At 47.0% G+C, this 22,441-nt stretch overlaps 1 protein-coding gene across 1 annotated transcript in view; it reads right to left on the reverse strand.

The window, feature by feature from the left end:
• ABCC8 (ATP binding cassette subfamily C member 8) overlaps positions 1-22,441 on the reverse strand; it is an 803,652-nt gene that overhangs the window by 189,052 nt on the left and 592,159 nt on the right. Inside the window, 1 exon segment of the mRNA XM_030201075.1 lies at positions 10,151-10,288. Within this exon segment, the coding sequence (XP_030056935.1) occupies positions 10,151-10,288 (138 nt within the window).

The raw sequence follows: 22,441 nt of genomic DNA on the forward strand, positions 1-22,441 counted from the left end.
GACGTGGACTTTTCAGACCACCACATGGTCCTCCTTCAGGTGGGGGGGGCGGCAGCGCAGAGGCCAGGGAGGGGGTTATGGCGACTAAATTTAAAGTGGTTAGGTAGCGAGCAGGTGCGGGAGGAGTACCGCCGGTTTTTGGAAGATCAGGTGTCAGTGCAGGGGGCATTTCAGTCATTGGGGGAGTGGTGGGATACAGTGAAAAGACGAACGCGGGGATTCTTTCTCAGACAGGCGAGAAGGGAGGGGAGGGAAAGGACAAAGTTGGGCATGGCAATAAAGAAAAAGAGGGACACATTGATTTCACAAGGGGGGAGGGAGGAAGAAATACATGATCTCCAAGCACTCCTGGAGCAGGTACAGTACAACCGCTACACCTCCTTGGTGTATGAGCGGGACTTCGGGAAAATGTGTAGCCCGGACCCCTTCGCATGCTGCCGGGAGCGGAGGGCGCGCAGGGTGATGGAGGGGGTGCGGGATGCACAGGGGGTCCTGCAGGACACCAGGGAGGGGATTCTGGGGGCAGTGAGGGACCACTTTGCGGCGTTCCTTTCAGCCCAGCAGATTGATATGGAGCAGATGGAGTGTTATGTGGAAGGAACCCCGGGGATAGGTCACGGGGGACCCCAGCTTCAGGCCCTCTTGAACCCGTGGACAGAACAGGAGGTGGAGGAAGCCATCGGGGCGCTCCACAGGAAGACCTCGCCGGGGCCGGATGGGCTAACAACTGAGTTCTACCAGGCCTTTAAGGAGCAGCTGGTGCCGATCCTGGTGAGGGTATGGGGGGCAGCCCAGTTGGAGGGTTCCCTGCCTAGTTCCTTGACAGAGGCGGCTCTTATCCTACTAAGTAAGGGGAAGGACCCGGCGATGCTGGCCAACTGGCGGCCTATAGCACTGCTTAATACGGATCGAAAAATCTTCGCGCGAATGCTATTCCAGAGAATGAGGCAGGTGTCTGGGGATTTGCTAGCAGCCTCGCAAGCATGTGGGGTTAAAGGGAGAGGGGTCTTGGAAGCTGCAGCGTGGGTGCGGGAGGGGGTAGAACGCAGTAGAGTGGGAGGGCATGGTAGGCTGTTGGTAACACTCGACCAGGAAAAAGCGTTTGATAGAGTGCAGTGGGGTGTCCTATGGAGCATTCTGGAGCGCTATGGGTTTCCGAAGGGTTGGATAGAGCAATTACAGCTACTCTATCGGCATGCGGGGTGTTTTCCCCTGGTTAACGGGTGGAGAGGGCAGGGGTTTGAGGTAGGGGCAGGGGTCCGACAGGGGTGCCCACTCAGCCCGCTGTTGTATGCATACGCCATCGACCCTTTTATAAGACGGCTGGAGAAGGGGGGGGCGGAGGGGCTGGAAGGGGTGGAGGTGGGGGACAATAACCAGTTAAGGGTCGTGGCGTATGCAGATGACGTTACAGTGTGGGTAGCGGACCAGAGGGAGGGAGGTAGATTGCAGAACCTGATCCAGGAATACTCGCAGGCAACAGCGTCGCAGGTCAATTTTCAAAAGTCCAATAGCCTGTGGGTTGGGGATCAGGGGCTGCAATTTGAGTTGGGAGGTAGGTTTCCTACAGCTGTGGAACGTATACGGGTCTTGGGAATATACTTCGAGAAGGGGGATTATAGGCTCTACAACTGGGATAGGTGTCTCCAAGAAGTGAAGGGGAGGGTGGATAGATGGAAGGGGTGGAAAATGACCATGGGGGAGCGGGTACAGCTCATCAAGGCACACTTAGTTCCTTTGTTTCTGTTCGTCAGTTACATCTGCCTGCTGCCGGAGAGCCGGTACGCGGCCTTGTATGGGGTGTTCTTCCGGCTGCTCTGGGGCAACAGGACGAATCCGGTAAAACGGAATGTTACCTATCTGCCTAGGAGGGAGGGGGGGGTGGGCATGATAAACCCAGTCCTGTTTTTCAGCGCTTTGTTCCTGCAGTTCAATCTGGGGAGGGCGGTAGGGCGGGAGCCACCGGGGTGGGCTAGGAGTGTCCTGCAGTGGTGGCCGAGATATTGGGACCTATGGCGGGAGGGGGGGAGGGTAGTGGCACTGCGAAGGGGGGCTCCGGGGGGGGTGAGTTATTGCAAGACCCTAGTGAAATTGGTGAGGGTGTGGGGGCTGACGGTGGGGGAGGTGAAGGCAGGACAACGGGGGGTCTGGATGGACAGAGTACGGGCGCAGGTGTTCTCAGCTCCTCTGGCGCTGAGGGACGCGCCGGCCCCACGGATGCAGCAGGGGTTACGGTTGATTGCTTCGAACCGCATCCCGGTGAAGTATAAAGACCTGGCGTGGCTGTCCTTTCACGGTAGACTGTACGTCCGAGGAAATTTGAAATATCGCAATGTGCGGGATAGAGGGTGCCCACGGGAGGAATGTGCTGGAACTGAAGAGACGATGGAGCATTTCCTGGTGAGGTGCCCATTTACAGTCCAGGTCTCTGACCGGGTTTCCTCGTTGCTGCAGATCCCCAGTTTCCGCAACTACAGCTATGCGGACTGGGTGTATGGCCCAGAGGGTGGAGAGGGACGCGGGGATCCGGTAACACGCTTTCTGATTTCGGTGATATTGCGGTACTGCCTCTGGATGGCGCGCTGCAGGGTGTCCCTGTACCAGGAGGTCCGGCCGGCGGAGGTAGTCAGCTGGGATGTGGTAAGGGCGGTGCAGGAAGCGGCAAAGTGGGAAAGGGTGGAAAAAGGGGTGGGGGTGGCTTCGAGGTGGTGGAGACACGTGAGGCTTAAGCCGCCATGAGGGGACATGCTTCCCAGGGGATTGTGTGCCAGTTGTCTGAAGGGGTTGTGGGGGGTCGGGGGGGGGGGGGGGTCGATCCATTGTATTATTGAGGAGGGGGTGTACATAGATAGGCAGACCATGTCTAGCTAGGAGCCTGGGGTTTGATTTGCATGTCCAGTTTTTTTCTTTGGTCTTTCTAATAAACAGTTTCCACTGTACTATTGAGGAGGGGGAGGGGGTGTACATAGATAGGAGGACCGTGTATAGCTAGGGGCTTGTTTTTGATTTGTATGTTATTTGTTTTTAGTTTTTTCCAATAAAAAGAGTTTTCCAGTCTGCCCAACAAGATAAACTCATATGTGCTACTTTTTGTGTATACCTTACCTTGATTTGTACCTGTCCTTTCCAGGGCACAGACCGTATAAGTCTGCCCAGCACTATCCCCGCCTCCCAACCACCAGCCCCGCCTCCCACCACCGGTTCTGCCACAGACCGTATAAGTCTGCCCAGCACCATCCCCGCCTCCCACCCACCAGTCCCGCCTCCCACCATCGGCTCTGGCACAGATCGTATAAGTCTGCCCAGCACCATCCCGCCTCCCCCCACCGGCTCTGCCACCCAATCTCGGCTAAGCTCCTTAGGATCCATGCCTTCTGACCAGGATTCCTTTATGTTTATCCCACGCATGTTTGAATTCCATTACCGTTTTCATTTCCACCACCTCCCGCGGGAGGGCATTCCAAGCATCCACCACTCTCTCTGTGAAAAAATACTTCCTGACATTTTTCTTGAGTCTGCCCCCCTTCAATCTCATTTCATGTCCTCTCGTTCTACCGCCTTTGCATCTCCGAAAAAGGTTCGCTTGCGGATTAATACCTTTCAAATATTTGAACGTCTGTATCATATCACCCCTGTTTCTCCTTTCCTCCAGAGTATACATGTTCAGGTCAGCAAGTCTCTCCTCATACGTCTTGTAACACAAATCCCATACCATTCTCATAGCTTTTCTTTGCACCGCTTCAATTCTTTTTACATTCTTAGCAAGATACGGCCTCCAAAACTGAACACAATACTCTAGGTGGGGCCTCACCAACGATTTATACAGGGGCATCAACACCCCTTTTCTTCTGCTGGTCACACCTCTCTCTATACAGCCTAACAACCTTCTAGCTACGGCCACCGCCTTGTCACACTGTTTCGTCGCCTTCAAATCCTCAGATACTATCACCCCAAGATCCCTCTCCCCGTCCGTACCTATCAGACTCTCCCCGCCTAACACATACGTCTCCCGTGGATTTCTATTCCCTAAGTGCATCACTTTGCATTTCTTCGCATTGAATTTTAATTGCCAAACCTTAGACCATTCTTCTAGCTTCTGTAGGTCCTTTTTCATGTTTTCCACTCCCTCCGGGGTGTCCACTCTGTTACAGATCTTAGTATCATCCGCAAATAGGCAAACTGTAAGGGAGGGAAGTTCTTCCCTGCAAAAAAATGCGGGCAGCTGTTAGATCATCCCCTCCTCAGAGGGCAGGGTGACCTCATCTGCCAAATCCAAAGATTCTGAGGGAGAGCCCGGAGACAAAACCGGAGCCATCTGTGTCACCCGGGGACATTTTGGCAGGAAAGACAGAGGCTGCAGCAACCGAAGTTTGCAGAGGAAGAGACGGGGCTGCCTGAAGAGAAGCTCCTGACTTCTTCAAAAGAAAGGCATTATGCATTAATAAAACAAAATCCGGGGAAAAAGGAACTGCAAGGGACTCCCCTGCTCCCTGTACATCGCTTCCCTCCATCGGAGCCTGTGCCACAGAAGTGCACTGTGCCTCTTGTCTATCAACCGCCACGTGCGGAGAGGGTTGTTCCCGAGAGGAAAAAATGGCACCCGCCAACGCGCACTGCACTATCTGCCCCGAGGAAACCGCCAAAACTATCCCCTGCACTACCGACTCACCGGACACCTGAGGGGAGCCCCTGTCACGCTGAACACCCGCTGTGGGCTGACGGCGGCAGGACTCCTACTCCCCCGATGCTGCTTAGCCGCCTCAGACGGCACTGACATGCTCCACAAACGCCTGCCCCAAAACTGACTAGGCAGAACGTTTAGTTCCTCCGTATGATTAAACAAAAACAAAGTCTCTTACATTTTTTTTTTAAGTCAGGAGAGAAAGGAAACACCTGATCAGGCCAACAGGCCCGGGCGACGGAGGAAAGGTAGGGGGAGACCGGGAGGGACCTGTCACCACCAGGTGTACACCAGAAGCTGCAAACAGACACTCAACCCCTGTCTCTGCTAAACTAGGCCCAAAGGACACCAGTAGCCAGATCAAACCAGAGCTGCACAGAGATGCTAGATAGAGAGAATACTGAGGTTAGGGTTACCATATGGCTCCAGAAAAAGGAGGACGGACCGAGCCAGCCGGGTTTCACTTCCATTGCTTTCAATGGTAGATTTAGGCGCACTGGGCCACATTCTATAACTAGGTGCCTAAATTTTGGAATGCCCATACTAAATGCCCATTTCCCTGCCCATAACCATGCCCTTTTTGTCTTTGCGTGTTAGAAGTTTGGTGCACATTGTTACAGAATATGCTTAGCGAGTTGTGTGCCTAAATTCTAATTAGTGCCAATTAGTGGTCATTATTGCTTAAGTGCTGTTATCAGCATTCATTAGCTTGTTAAGCCAATTAAGTTACGTGTGTTGTTATAGAATCCACACCAATTTCAGCGCCTAAATCCAAGCGCACTATATAGAATCTGGGGGTAAATCCTAAAAATGCCTTACCATGGGGCATGCTCAGGCATCCCGTGACAATTGTGGGATCAGTGTGTGCTATCCAGGAGCTAAAAAATACTATTTATTTTTAGTGCTGGGGCAGGTCTGGGGACGGAGAGTGTGTGTACTCTGTGCTAATCAGCACAGCTACATTGTCGTGCACTAACTGATTAGTGCGTGGTTAGTGCATGAGCTCTTACCGCCTACAAATTAGGTGGCAATAGGGGTTCACGTTGATGGGAAAATCAGCAAATGACCATTAGTACTGAAGATTGATCATTTTAACCCTGGGGTAAAAATAATCTTTTCATGTGGGGGTAGCCCACAGTTTGGTAAAAGGACTTCATAGTTTATTGAATACTATAAACCATGCATGTCACAGTGCACATTGGCATGCCAACGTACGCCTTCTATTGAGTAAGAGAAAGAGGGTGTGCCTAGACATGGGGGCACCAATGCCAACCTTATGATAGCATTCTGTAACAGAATATTAGTACCAAGATGCCATTATAGAATTGGCACTAACCCCCTAATTCTATAAAAGTTGCCAAAAATTGAGTGTGCAAATTTGGGTGAATACCAAATTTGCATGTGCAATTTAATTGAATAATGAGCTAATTAGTGCCACTAATTGGCTTTTTAACAATTATTGGCACAAATTGGAATCAATTAACGTGTGTAAATTTAGGCGCATGATCACCTAAATTTTATGCGTGTCCCCAAAAAGGGACCCCAGGACTTAAGCACTATTCTATAAACAGGAGTGGAGGACTGGCCTAATGGTTAGAGCACCAGTCTTGCAATCCGGAGGTGGCCAGTTCAAATCCCACTGCCACTCCTTGTGATCTTGGGCAAATCACTTAACCCTCCATTGCCTCAGGTACAAATCACTTAACCCTCCATTGCCTCAGGTACAAATCCTGGGACAGAAAAATATCCAGAGTACCTGAATGTAACTCACCTAGAGCTACTACTGAAAAAGGTGTGAGCAAAATCTAAATAATAAATAAAGTAAACAGCACCTAACTTTAGACATGGCTTATAGAATAGAACTTAAGCATTTTTATCGGCACCAATTTTTTAGGCGTGATTTATAGAATTCATCCCTAAGCACACAGCATTGGGGCGCCTAGACTGAGGTATCAATTTATAGAATTGACCCCTAAGATGATAGTATAAAAGGGGATCCACTAGTTACAGCTGGAGTAAAAGCATGGACATTATAAACACAAATTTCTCATGTTATCTGAGAGGAAATCCTACAGCAGCCTACAACTTATAAATACTCTTGTACTAATTTTGCCTTAGCAATGAAATTATCCAGCAACAATTAACACTGGGAAATGTAGTACCAACTTTTCATGATTAAACTTGCAAAGATTTATCAGAATATAGGAATAACCTGTATTCATTGCAATGCAGATGTATACAACCCATTTCAGTAGTTTCAAAGCCTTTCAGAGACTGTTTAGTGTGAAATTGCATTGAGACTGTGCAATTAGTAGATTATAAAGCCCTAGATTATGAAATTCATCATTCTTATTGTAAAAACTGCAGATGGAAAATCCAAACTAATTAAGAGTGTGATGCACCATAGCTTGTATCATTTGAGAATTAGAATTGGCAACATGCCAGACTAAACAAACAATACGAATTGGCTGGTGTAAATGTGGATAAGTATTCTATGATATAATAAAACCTGGTGTTCATGCTTGGGACAGAATACTACTCAAGAGATCACAAGACACACTTTAGTTCCATTATAAATCTGGATGGATTTATTTGTTACAATGGAGATTATTTCCTTTCTCACCTGATTGATATAACATGTTTATATTTAGGTGAAGTACTATCTGCTGATCAAAAAATCTATGATAAACTGTTGAGTAGTTTACCTGCCCTAGGAATGTATGTATGAGTACTTTAGCCATCATAAGGTTTCTCCAGTGGAAGCCATTATTATTTTCCCTAGGCAAAAACTCCTACTGCAGTATAAGAACATAAGCACTGCCATACTGGAAAAAGACCAATGGTCCATCAAGACCAGCATCCTGTCTCCAACAGCAGCCAATCCAGGCTTCAAGAACCCGGCAAAACCCAAAAAACAACAAAAAAATTTTTTTTATAATGTTCAATGGACTTTTCACTCAGTAATCTGTCCAAACCCCCTTTAAACTCCGTAAGGCCAGCTGCTGTCACTACATTCTCCGGCAACGAGTTCCAGAGTCCAACTACATGCTTAGTAAAGAAAAACTTTCTCCTGTTTGTTTTAAATCTACCATATTCTAGCTTCATCTTGTGTCCCCTGGTTCTATTGTTGTTTGAAAGTGTAAACAAACGCTTCACATCTGTCCGCTCTACTCCGCTCATTATCTTGTAGACTTCTATCATATCACCCTTCAGCCACCTTTTCTCCAAGCTGAAGAGCCCTAACCTTCTCAGCCTTTCCTCATAGGGAAGTTGTTACATCCCTTTTATCATTTTCGTCGCCCTTCTCTGCACCTTCTCCAATTGCTTTATATCTTTTTTGAGATGCGGCGACCAGAATTGGACACAGTATTCAAGGTGCGGTCTCACCACGGAGCGATACAACGGCATTATAACATCCTTGTGTTTGTTTTCCATTCCTTTTCTAATAATACCCAACATTCTGTGCGCTTTCTTAGCAGCCGCAGCATACTGAGCAGAAGTTTTTATCATCTTATCCACGATGACTCCCAGATCCCTTTCTAGGTCTGTGACTTCTAAAGCGGAACCTTGCATGACATAGCTATAATTCAGGTTCCTCTTACCCACATGCATCACTTTGCACTTGTCAACACTGAACTTCATCTGACACTTGGACGCCCAATCCCCCAGTATTGCGAGGTCCTCCTGTAATCTCTCACACTCCTCCTGCGACTTGACGATCCTGAATAATTTTGTGTCATCTGCAAATTTAATTACCTCACTAGTTACTCCCATCTCTAGGTCATTTATAAATATGTTAAAGAGCAGCGGTCCCAGCACAGACCCCTGCGGGACCCCACTAACTACCCTTCTCCATTGAGAATACTGACCATTCAATCCTACTCTCTGCTTCCTATCTTTCAACCAGTTCTTAATCCATAGTAATACCCTACCTCCGATCCCATGACTCTTCAGTTTCCTCTGGAGTCTTTCATGAGGCACTTTGTCAAACGCCTTTTGAAAATCCAGATACACAATATCCACCGGCTCCCCATTGTCCACATATTTGTTCACCCCCTCAATAAAATGCAGTAGATTGGTGAGGCAAGACTTCCCTTCACTAAATCCGTGTTGACTCGGTCTCATCAGCCCATGTTTTTGTATGTCCTCTGTAATTTTATTCTTAATAATAGCCTCTACCATTTTGCCCGGTACTGACGTCAGACTCACCGGTCTATAATTTCCCGGATCTCCTCTGGAACCTTTTTAAAAAGCGGCATAACATTGGCTACCCTCCAGTCTTCCGGTACCACACCTGATTTTAGTGATAGATTGCATATTACTAATAGTAGCTCTACAACTTCATTTTTCAGTTCTATTAATACTCTGGGATTAATACCATCCGGTCCAGGTGATTTACTACTCTTCAGTTTGCAGAACTGAGCCATTACATCTTTCAAGTTTACAGAGAATTCATTTAGTTTCTCTGACTCGCCCACTTCAAATACCCTTTCCGGCACCGGTGTCCCACCCAAATCCTCCTCGGTGAAGACCGAAGCAAAGAATCCATTTAATTTCTCCGCTACGGCTTTGTCTTCCCTAATCGCCCCTTTAACACCATTTTCGTCCAATGGCCCAACCGATTCTTTAGCCGGCTTCCTGCTTTTAATGTATCTAAAAATATTTTTTACTATGTATTTTCGCTTCTAATGCTAACTTTTTTTCAATGTCCTTTTTTGCCCTCCTTATCTCCACTTTACATTTGGCTTGGCATTCCTTATGTTTTATCTTGTTAATTTCAGTTGGTTCTCTTCCCCACTTTCTGAAGGATTGTTTTTTGGCTCTAATGGCTTCCTTTACCTAACTGTTTAGCCACGCCGGCTGACTGGTCTTTTTTCCTCTTTTTCTAATACGCGGAATGCATTTCTCCTGTACCTCTAGGATGGTGTTTTTGAACACCAGCTACTGTTGACAACTACTCTGCTTCAGAGGCATAGCCAGACCTCCAATTTTAGGGATGCCCAGGGGTGGACTGGGGAGGGGCAATGCATTCCTCCCTCCTTCTCCTTTCTCCCCCCCCCCCCCCCCCCCCACACACATGCTAAACATACTTTGCTGGCAGGGATGCCAAAGCCCCACCAGCCAAATAAATACAGGTATTTGAGTCCCCCTCCTCCTTGTGCTGCTTCCTTAACGCAGAAGTTGGCAGTGTGCCTTCAGTTGCTGATGCTGACTTCTCACGCATGGTCAGTCTCGGTGTCAGCGACTGAAATTCTGCCTTAAGGAAGTAATGCAAGGAGGAGGGGAGCGGCAGCACTGTATTTATCTGGCTGGTGGGGCTTTGGCATCCCTGCCAGCAAAGGTAAAAGGGTGCTGCAGTTCTAGCTGGGGGCTCAAGCTCAAAGTGAGGGGGGCCCAGCCCCCCCCCCCATGGCTATGCCACTGCTGTGCTGATGTCACTGCAGATACAGCTGGAAATAGCTTACTCACCCAGTCAGCATGTGGCAGATACTGTAGTTTATGGGTGACCAAAACAGTAGTCCTCTTTTCCTCACGTAACATTTTCAGTATTCCTTCTTGCATGAGGTGATCACTCAAGTGAATGTCTAGAGCAGAAAAAGGGTCATCCTAATAGCATAAAAACAAAAAAATAAGACCAATAAAATTGGGAGCATGGAAAGGATATTCTAATTCTAAAAAAAGGAAATAAATGGCAGTTCTGTTTGGTTTATGATTTTTAGTTATGTGAGACAGATACAAAATGTTCTTAGTATTCCCCAGTGTTTTTAATCAAAGATTTTAAGATACCTAAACAAGAAGAGCTCAATACTGAGCCACACTCAGAGGGCTAGATTCAGTAAATGGCGCTCAAAAAGTGTCTCCAGAAAAAAATCAGCACTCAATGCTATTCTATAATGGACACTCACAGATGAACGTCTATTAGAGAACAGCACTGAGTGCCGATTTTGGCACACAAATTTGAGCATGAGGACTTATGCCAGGTAATTTGTCAATCTTATTGTTCAGTAGATATCAGGCTACAAACACTTAAAACACTGATGGTGTGCCTTGACAATTTTAACGCCTTGTCAGTGTGCCGTGAGTTGAAAAAGATTGAAAATCACTGGGATACACAGTAGGTAATGCAGTCTTTTTAGTGATGTGGTAGGACACATCTTAAGTTACTTTGGTAGGGAATATAGTTGGATGACTGGATCCTTTTACTAAGCTGCAGTAAAACAGGGCCTATGCTAGCGTCGGCGAGGGTTTTTGACGTATACTGAGGCCACCTTTTACCACAGCAGGTAAAAGGCTGTCTTTTTTTCACAATAACAAATGGATGTGCAGTAAATTGACCTACGCCACACGCGCGGCTGTCCTGGCGGGGGCAGCCGCACAAACTGAGGAGCGGTCGGAGCCCCTACACCCAGGAACATCCGACTCTGCCTATAAAGCACAAAGATCTAAAACTGCATAGCAGAAGCAAGCGTCGACAGGGCCCAGTGCCAACGCCACGTGGCTTGCTCCCCAGGTGGATGTTGTGGCCCAGCAGTGTGGCACCAGACCAGCGGAGGCGCCCAAAGCCTAGTACAGCTGAGACTCTGAGTATCTAACCGTGAGTAAACCACCCATACCTAACACATCAACATTCCTAATCAACAAACGAAACACCAAAACCACCACAGACACCAACAATCCCACAGACAAACCGAACTTACACAAAACACACAAGCCCAGGACACAAGACTCCACCACAAAGAGCAACAACCTACTACACTCTACCAAATAAGAGAACCAAAGTGAATTGACACCACAATGAATACTGCCAAACTGTTCCTTGTAATCTACTCAATATCCCTGATCCATCTAATACTAACCACCCCAATAGCAGAAATCAACAACATACTCACATTATACAATCACCGAATACTGTTCAGACTCACAACACCACATCAAACCGACAATAACCAACAGAAAGGAAGAACACCGACATGTGCACAACCTCAACAAAAGGAAAAGAAAGGAGACAAAAAATCCACATAAACCAAGACACGACAACTAAAAAAAGTCCATATAATACCGAATGCAGAAGACCCATATCAAACAATTCAAGTCGGCTACATCAATGTCATATCCGTGACAAATAAAACAACAATAATAACAGACTGGATCACGTCAGAGAAAATTGATCTACTATTCATCACTGAAACCTGGATCCATAACCAAGAGGACCCAATCATCTTAAACCCCTTGTCCTCCAGGATACAAAATCACTCACTGGACCAGAAAAGAAAAAAAGAGGAGGGGGTATAGTGCTCATTTACCTATCTCACCTCACTATCGAAACCATTGCTGAATCTATAACAGCCCACCTCGAAATAGCCTCAATCAGAATCCACCACAATATCCTGCTCAATCACCTAAACTGTGTCCTGTTTTACAGACCTCCATGCACCTGGAATGAAAGCCAAACAGACTTCATGGACTTCATCTGAAACACATGTGTATCCAATTCCAACATTCTACTATTGGGAGACATTAACCTCCACCTAGAAGACCCAAACTCTACAAATTCACGAGACTGTAAAGATTTCCTTCACTTATGCGATCTAACATGGCCGAACATGCAAACAACCCACTCGAAGGGCCATACACTTGACCTCATCTCATACAAACTATCCACTGACCAGAACCTAACCATAACACAAACAAGATGGACAGAAACACCATGGACCGACCACTATAAATTAAATTTATCCCTAAAATGGTGGAAAAAAGGCTCTCTCCACACACGAGAACACACAACCCAACCACGAGAGGCCAAATAGAACCGGATACTTTCTGGCAACAGATATACAATAACGACTGGACAACACAAATGGACTCCATTCACTATCTTTCAGTTTGGGACAAAAGATGCAGATACATACTAGACACAACAGCACCCCTACAAACAAGAACCTCACGCAGACACAACTCGATACCATGATTCAATGAAGAACTGAAAAAATTAAAAACACAATCAAGAAGACTAGAACGCGCATGGAAAAAAATAAAAGACGAACACACACTCAACGCATGGAAACAGATACAAAGGAAATACAAATATGCAATAAGACAGACCAAAAGGTCATATTACAAAACCAAAATCGGGCCAGACTACAACACGAAGAAACAATACCATCTCATGAATAAATTACTAGACACAACACCGGTCACCACAACCAACACTGACATCCCATCTGTAGACAATCTTGCTAAATATCTACGCAAAACCCTACCTCTGGACACCACGGACATAGAAAACTTCATAAATGGGCTAGACCCCACCCCTGGCGAATACCCGGCAGACCGATTATGGACAAACTTCGCTCTCCTCAGTGCCGACATAGTTACTCAGGCGATCAAAAAAATACACCAAAAGCCTTTGTCAATTGGACATCTGCCCCAGCTACCTAATACAATCTGCCCCCCACCGCTTCATAACAGATTTCACATCCCATCTAAATTTCATGCTTCAACGGGGTATTTTCCCTAAAGAAAAAGGCAACATCCTACTCACCCCAATACCAAAAGACACCAAGAAAAAAACAAACAACATCACCAACTACCGCCCAGTAGCATCCATCCCATTAGTAGTCAAACTCATGGAAGGACTGGTAACCAAACAACTCAACGACTACATAAACAAAATCACTATACTACATGAGTCACAATCAGGATTCTGACCACAACATAGCACCAAAACAGTACTACTCACTCTCTTATCCAAATTCAAACAGGAGATAGCTACAGGCAAAAGCATTCTCCTCCTTCAATTTGACATGTCCAGCACATTCGACATGGTTAACCATAATATCTTGTTAAGACTCCTAGACTATTTCAGAATTGGTGGTAACACTCTCAACTGGATTAAGGGCTTTCTAACCACCAGAACATGCCAAGTGAAATCAAGCACCACATATTGTCACCCTGGAAACCAGACTGCAAAGTACCACAAGGATCCCCACTATCACCGATCCTTTTCAACCTCATGATGGTCCCACTAGCCAAAGCCTTATCTACACAAGGCCTTAATCCATTCATTTACGCTGATGATGTCACACTATACATCCCCTACAAACATGATTTAGCAGAAATCACTAATAAAATCAAGCTCAGTTTAAACATCATGAACTCATGGGCAAACGCATTCCAACTAAAACTCAACACAGAAAAAACACACTGTCTCATCATTTCATCCTGCATACAAACCCACAAACATTAACACCCCAGGATACACCCTCCCTATTTCAGACAGCCTGAAAATTCTCAGAGTAACAATCGACCATAACCTCCAACTACAGTCCCAAGCTAAACTCACCATAAAGAAAATGTTTCTCTCAATGTGGAAACTAAAATGTGTGAAACCATTCTTCCCGAGGAAAATATTTTGCAACCTTGTATAATCAATGGTACTAAGCCACGCAGACTATTGTAACGGAATCTATGCGGGATGCAAAGAACAAATCATAAAGAAACTTCAAATTACCCAAAACACAGCAGCACAGCTTATATATGGAAAAACACATTTTGACAGCGCCAAACCACTCCGAGAAAAACTGCACTGGCTTCCAATTAAGGAACGTATCGCATTCAAAATCTGTACGACAGTTCACAAAATCATCTACAGCGAGGCACCGGGATACATGACAATACCCCACCGACCCAACATAAAAAACCTGGACATCTGCAACACATCTCAACCAAAGATCGTAACGGACATATCCTAACTCTTCCTTTCCCTCTCTAAGTTCTCCCCAACTGTCTTTACCATACATGTATCTCACTCTACCATAATAACACCTTGATATTAATCGCAACTTGTATTTGTTCATACCGAAATCCAGGGCCGTGCTAACCCGGTAAGCGAGGTAAGCATGGCAGGGGGGCGCTTCCCTCTGGGGGGCGCCGCCGCACCATGCTCACCTCGCTCGCCCTCCCCCAACATCCCTTTTCTTTTTTTTTCTTTTTAAATTTACCTCCGTGGTGGCGGTTCCGGCAGCGCAGCGTCAGGGAAGGAGGCGGCGCTCCCGACGTCTCTAGCCTTCCCTTCGCTGTGTTCCGCCTTCTTCTGACGTCAAGGACGTCAGAAGAAGGCGGAACACAGCGAAGGGAAGGCTAGACGTCGGGAGCGCCGCCTCCTTCCCTGACGCTGCGCTGCCGGAACCGCCACGGAGGTAAATTTAAAAAGAAAAAAAAAAGAAAAGGGATGTTGAGGGGAGAGAAGAGGGTGGGCAGTAAAGTAGAACAATGGGAGCGGGAGGGCAGGGGAGAAATGACAGCATGGATGCGAAGGGGGGGAGGCATGGATGCGAAGGGGGGGGGGGAGAAGAGGGCGGGCCAGGCTGGGACATGGGAGAGAGAGGAGCATAGATGCGAGGGGGGTCATGGAAGGGAGAGAGGGGAATTGCTGGAAAAGGATGAATGGAGGGGGCAGGGGACAGAGGAGCATGGATGGGCATGGATTGGGAGGGCAGGGCTCAGGGAGAGAGGGGAATTGCTGGAAAGGGATGAATGGAGGGGGCAGGGGACAGAGGTGCATGGATGGGCATGGATTGGGAGGGCAGGGCTCAGGGAGAGAGGGGAATTGCTGGAAAAGGATGAATGGAGGGGGCAGGGGACAGAGGTGCATGGATGGGCATGGATTGGGAGGGCAGGGCTCAGGGAGAGAGGGGAATTGCTGGAAAAGGATGAATGGAGGGGGCAGGGGACAGAGGAGCATGGATGGGCATGGATTGGGAGGGCAGGGCTCAGGCAGAGAGGGGAATTGCTGGAAAGGGATGAATGGAGGGGGCAGGGGACAGAGGAGCATGGATGGGCATGGATTGGGAGGGCAGGGCTCAGGGAGAGAGGGGAATTGCTGGATAGGGATGAATGGAGGGGACAGATGGGCATGGATGGATATGGATTGCAGGGCAGGGCTCAGGGAGAGAGGGGAATTGCTGGATAGGGATGAATGGAGGGGGCAGGTGACAGAGGAGCATGGATGGGCATGGATTGGGAGGGCAGGGCTCAGGGAGAGAGGGGAATTGCTGGAAAGGGATGAATGGAGGGGGCAGGTGACAGAGGAGCATGGATGGGCATGGATTGGGAGGGCAGGGCTCAGGGAGAGAGGGGAATTGCTGGAAAAGGATGAATGGAGGGTGCAGGGGACAGAGGAGCATGGATGGGCATGGATTGGGAGGGCAGGGCTCAGGGAGAGAGGAGAAATTGCTGGACATAGAGGGGAGGGAAGAGAGATGAAGGAGATGAAATGAGCGAAAAGGAAGAGAGGAGAAAAACTGCACATGGATGAAGAAAATAGGCAGAAGCTGAGGACCAGAAATGAAGAAAGGAGGAAAGGAAAGAAATAAATGGAAAGGAAGCCTTGGAAACGGAGTTAAGAGGACAGATAGCAGCAGAATCAGATACTGGGCCAGCATGATCAGAAAAAGAAAGTCACCAGACAACAACGGTAGAAAAAAAATCATTTATTTTCATTTTAGTGTTTGGAATATGTCCACTTTGAGAATTTACATCTGCTATCTTATTTTGCAATGTATAGCAATTTGTTTCTAAGAATATTGCTGACAATTCCTGTCAGTGTGGCAAGTGGTGAGCGATCATTTTCACGGGGGGGGGGGGTGTGCCGCCGCCGCCAACTGATAGTCTGCAGGGGGGGGCGCCAACTGATAGGCTGCAGGGGGGCGCCAGAGACCATAGGCACGGCCCTGATTCTACCTTACTACAAAATAGTCTACACCCTACCCCCCCCACTCCCACCCACCCCCCATCCCAACAACGTGCCATACCCATAAGGCCTAAGAATTCAGGATTCTACTGAGTGCTACTGCCGTTAAAAAATCCCAGAACAGGCACCAAGTCAGAAAAAAATGGTCTCCTCTAGAGGAGGATAGGTCACCAACACCTCTGCGTTCTAACGAACAGAGAAAAATCATCTTGGAGCAAAGTTTGAATCTCTGCAGTTATCCATTGTTGAAGAATGGCCTTCTTACCAATGAGAGCTGTCCTTTAAAAAAATGGCTTCAGCCCCTTGGGCAAAAACAGGGAAACCCTAAAGACATTAAACAAGTGGGACGGACTCGGTTGCCAAGTAACCCTCCAGAGATGTGAGACATGCAGACAAACATGCCTCCAAAACTCTAAAATAGGTGGACAAGTCCAAAACATGTGCCCCAAGACTGCAGGAGACTAGGCGCATTTTGCACATATATCATCCTCTCTCATGGTTGCCCTAAAAGCCCTGAGTGGGGATATGTACATCCTCATTAAAAACTTATAATGAGTCTCTCTCAACCTCACATTTTCTGTTAACTTTTGAATGCCCAAGAGACATGTCTTCAACTTATCTCCCTGAAGACTTACTGACAATTCTCTGTTCCATTTATTTGCTAATTTTTCATAATCATATTCCCCCAGTTGCTCCCAAAAGCTAGTATTTGAGTGGGATTGACAGCTTGTCATCCAGCCCTAAAATAGTGAGAAACTTTTCCCATGTCTCCGGCGCTAGAGAAGCAGGAGGGAGAGACCTTATGTAATGGCGTAACTGAAACAATGAAAAGAAATCCCTCCCCTCCAACCCATACTCTAATTGCAGGTTTTCTAGAGACTTAAGAGTTCCATCCTCTGTGTATAACTGATGCAGGTATATTAACTCCTTTGACGCTCAAATGTAAAAATTCAAAGTAGATCCTGGTGGAAAGTCTACATTACCTCGCAAAGGTAACAAAGGAGAGGACACTGCTGAAAGGCCATAAAAGTGGCAAATCCAATGCCAAGTCCTCCTTAGAGGTAACAACAGAGAGGTAAATGCTGCAAGCGTATGCAACTGCCCAGGCAATGGATGTAACCAGGCGCTAAAATGGCAAGGGGCAAACAGCCCCGTTTCCACCATGGTACACGAAAAGTAAACTGTATTCCGAAATCCAGGTAAATGAAACCCTTAATTTGTAATGTATATAGAATGTCAGGTTTTGAAATTTACATCTGGTGTCTTTATATTGCACAGTATGAGGGAACACATTACTGTTTTTCTGGTGTATTGAGTAGAAAGTCTGGCTGCTTGGGAGTTCAGTTTAATTTGTGTCCACATATTTCTGTTTTTAGTCTGTAGTTACATATTCTATATTTGATGAGGGTTGATCTGCATTCTGTGTATGTGTGGAAGAGACCAGGTATTCTGCTGGCACTGAATGCCTATGCAGGATCAATATGTACTAATCTGGCTTGTTTAGCTTTCCATTAGGTGTACTGGTGTTATGTGAATGAGAGAGGAGGCATAATATTCCAATGGTGCTGACTTATTTCAGTTTAAAAAAAAAAATAAATAAATAAAAATTTTATATATATATATATTTTTTTTTTTTGTATCCTACATATATTTATATATTTATGATGGCTTCATATTCAGTGTTTTAGGCTTGTGTGTGTTTTTTGAATAACCATAATTAATATGTATAAGATGTATGTATGCAAATGAATATGCTTATGTGCCACGTCCCACCCTTTGCCCCCCCCAAATGAAACAGTCAAACTACGCCCATGGTCTTGACCAAAAGCGAGGACAAAGTAATACCTGAAATTTCAGAATCCATTTGGATGGTACACAGCAGGGGTTCCAAATAAAGAAGAAATAGCAATGGCACCCCTGCCGCATTTCACTAGATACCGAGAACGAAGAGGAGCGCAGTCCATTTACCACTAAAGATCGTCTTGGCTGGGAATAAATTGTAGCGATTACTTGTGAAAACCAGCCTGCTATTCCCACATACTCCAATACAGAAAAGAGATAATCCCAGCGCACCTTATCAAAGGCCTTCTCTGCATCTAGGCTGACCAAAAGCAAGGGTTCCTTAATATTTCCAAACAAACCTTGCGAACATTAATGGAGGATTGATGACCACGCACAAACTCCACCTGTCCCTCTCCAACCAAGGATGGAATATGTGGAGCAAGTCGATCTGCTAAGACCCTAGATAAAATCTTCAAATCCACATTAATAAGTGAGATAGGCCTGTATGATTCTGGGCGGTCCTGAGGCCTGCCTGGCTTAAGTATTAAAGTAATCAACGCCTCATTAGAATCCCTAGGAAAAGAGCATACCCGTTGGGCCCCGGGGCGGTGCCCCTCCTAAGGGATTTAACCACTCTCTGGATCTCCTTGGCTCTCAATGGGGCATTCAACTGAGATAAGGCCTCCGAGGAAAAGTGTGGTAAACCAGAATCCTCCAAATAGTCAACAACAGAAGGCTCAGGCTGGGACTTCGGTGCAGCATACAAAGATGAGTAGTAATCATGCAAGATCTGAGCAATGCCCGTTGACTGACTCTCCCTCGTACCATCCAATGCTATCAGGGAAGGAATAAATCTATTACCACCTCAAATCTTAGTGACCCTTGCCTACAACTTGCCCGACTTATTACCAAACCTATAAAATGAGAAAGAACGATGAAAAAGTTGCTTTTTGGTACGTTCATGAATCAAGGAATTTAAAGCAGCCAGAGTCGACAACATCGCCTCCCGAGCCAGTGGAGATTGCGCTGCCAGATACGCACGCTTTGCCGCCTTGTACTTACATTCCAACTGAATTATTCCCCGAGCAATTCTTTGTGAGCAGGCACACGTATATGCGATGGTATCTACCCTCAAAACTACCTTTGACGTTTCCCAATACAATTGAGCCTCCGGCTGATGACATGCATTAGCTTCTGCAAACATCGACCACTTCTGTAGATGGTCGCAGGAGCACCCAGCTCTGATGACCTCCAATGGACCAGTCTGAAATCGGCTACAAACCGGCCCGTCTTCACTGGAAACTGCAGCACGAGATGCCGCGGAGCCGAAGCCAACTTTCAATCACCTGGTCTGGTCAGGAGCACCAGAAAGAGCCCGGTGAGACTGCCCACACAAGATGGTCCCAAGACCACACGCTGCTCGGCCCCGACCTTAACATCAGTCCGGCTACAACCTACCTCCAATGCCTTCGGCGAACCGCCCGGACACAACCACCCCTGCACCGCCGAACACCAGCCGCTGCCGAGCACTGCCTACACAGACAACCGCCACCCCAACGGTGTCCTCCTCCAGGTCAGTTGTTCGTCCACTGAGCTCGATTCGGGTACCACTCGCTGATCAGGCCTACCACCAACGTCGATCATTAAAAGAGGAACCCAATTGGCAAGGAGAGAGCAGAACGCGGGATAGAGCGAGGAGAGAGCTAAGCGCGGTGCGGAGCGAAGTAAACAAGGGGTGAAGGTGAGCAGAGGGTCCATTGAAGGCGGCCGGAGAGACGCAGCACAACTTGAGACTGACTGGAAGTGGTCTGAGGTCGACAACATTGCTCAGAGCCACCGGAGCATACGGGCAGCTGTGGCAGTGCACAAGAGGGCAGACGGAGAAGTGGACGACCCGAACCATCCCGTTGATCCCCTCCATGGAAATACCTCTCTCTGATGGCCGCCAACAAGCTGATCAGGGAGTTGCTGCTCCGGTGACCAGTGACCCCAGTTGGAAGGCGGCCGCAGGGGGAGTCACATGATGACCTGACCGCACACGGAGAGTGCCGCGGAACGCCAAACACCTCCGGGGCATCCAACGAACACCTGAGCCAGATACCTTGGCGGTGAAGCATGTCTCCGAACTGCCTCGTGGCCACGCTGGGACCCGACCCAGACCCTGCCCGACCGATCCCCACCCACTCTCGGAAGGAGGGCCGACCTATGCGCCGAGAGAGGAACAGACACAGACTTCCCCCGGCGATCCTCCCAGGCAGACTGGCAGTGCAAACTGCTCGATCCAACTCGGGAACCCAACGTGGCTCCGGCCAGGAGAGCCCACATTGACCAGACATCGCAGGCTGAAGGTAGTGACCACCTCGAGGCGAGGCCCTACCAGTGACCCGCGAAGGACCCGAACCCGTGGCTGACCGATGCGACCCAGGTGGCAGTCACTGACCGTGAGCTGTCCCGGCAGCTGCCGAGCTCGATCAATGGGTCATTAAAAAGCCTGGGATTGATGTCTCATGAAACCCAGAGTACTGCCTTACTCTCCAGTCTCCCAGCTTAAGAGAGGACTAACTGTTCAACCATCCCCTAATCTCTACAACATAGTAGCATCTCCTCAGATTCCCACCTTCAAACACCAACACAGATCTCAGAACTAAGGAGTCTCTACACCCTGAAGCAACACTTCAAGCTAACGGCGGCGAGACCACGAGACAAGCTCACATTCACCAACCTTCTGACCCTCTGGAGACAAGGAATCAAGGCCATCGAGTCAAACGAGAAACGTGAGTTGAAAACAACTTTAAGCTCAACCCTCACAGACCCCTAGAAAACTCCTAAAAAAACAACAAAAAACCCCCAACACTCCCACCTTAAAGAGAATCCCAAACAGACACAACAAAATGATCATCACCAAACTAATTCTAATAACCTACACACTATCCCTAATTCACCAAACACTAACCACCCCCTCACAAACACCAACAACATACTCACAATACTTAACCTTTTCAGATTACCCAGGCACAACACACCTCACCAGAACAACAATAATCAAAACAATGATAAAACCACCCCACGGGTGACAAACATATCACAAAGGAAAGAAAGGACATAATAAACCTACACAACAAGAGAACTGACAACTTAAGAAAATCATCACAACTACGAACATAAAAGACCCCTACCAAACAATTCAGGTGGGATACATAAACGCCAGATCAGTAGTAAATAAAACAACAATAATAATTGACTGGATTACAACAGACAACCTTGACCTAGTACTCATCAGCGAAACCTGGATCCACGATCACAAGGATCCCATAATCCTAGAAACTCTGCCCTCCAGGCTACAAAATTACACACTGGACAAGGAAAGAAAAAAGAGGAGGTGGAATAGCACTAATCTATAGATCCCACTTCACCGTAACAACAACTGCTGAGTCTATAACACCAAAACTCAAAATAGCCTCAGTCAGAATCCACCATGCTACCCTGCTCAACCATCTAAACGTGGTCCTGTTTTACAGACCACCATGAAATTGGCAAGAATGCCAGTCAAACTTTATGGATTTTATATCGAATACATGTATATCCAACTCCAACTTACTCATAATAGGTGACATAAACCTACACCTGGAAGACCCTAATGCAACCAATACATGTGATTGCAAAGACTTCCTACATCTATGAGACCTTAACTTTCCTAATATGCAAGCTACACATGTCAAAGGACACACAATTGACCTCATTACATACAAACTAGCCTTAGACTCAAACCTTATACTAACAGATACAAAATGGACGGCCATACCATGGTCAGACCACCATAAATTAAACATAGCCCTACAATGGTGCAAAAAAGACACGCAACCCAAGAAAGAATGCACAACCTACACCACTAGAGGACAGATTGATCCTAGTACATTCTGGCAACAGATCTACAAAAATGAATGGTTAGCACAAACAGACTCCAAACACTATCTCCAAAATTGGGACGACAGATGCAGGAACATACTAGATGAAATTGCACCACTTCAAACAAGAACCACACGAAGACACAGATCAATACCTTGGTTCAACGAAGAACTGAAAAAACTAAAAACACAAGTCAGAAGACTCGAACGCGCATGGCAAAAAACAAAAAAATGAACATACACTCAAAGCTTGTAAACAAATGCAAAGAAAATACAAATATACAATAAGACAAACCAAAAAAGCATACTAGAAAACCAAAA

The sequence above is a fragment of the Microcaecilia unicolor genome, chromosome 4 (genome assembly GCF_901765095.1).
Source record: "Microcaecilia unicolor chromosome 4, aMicUni1.1, whole genome shotgun sequence".
Lineage (NCBI taxonomy): Eukaryota > Metazoa > Chordata > Amphibia > Gymnophiona > Siphonopidae > Microcaecilia > Microcaecilia unicolor.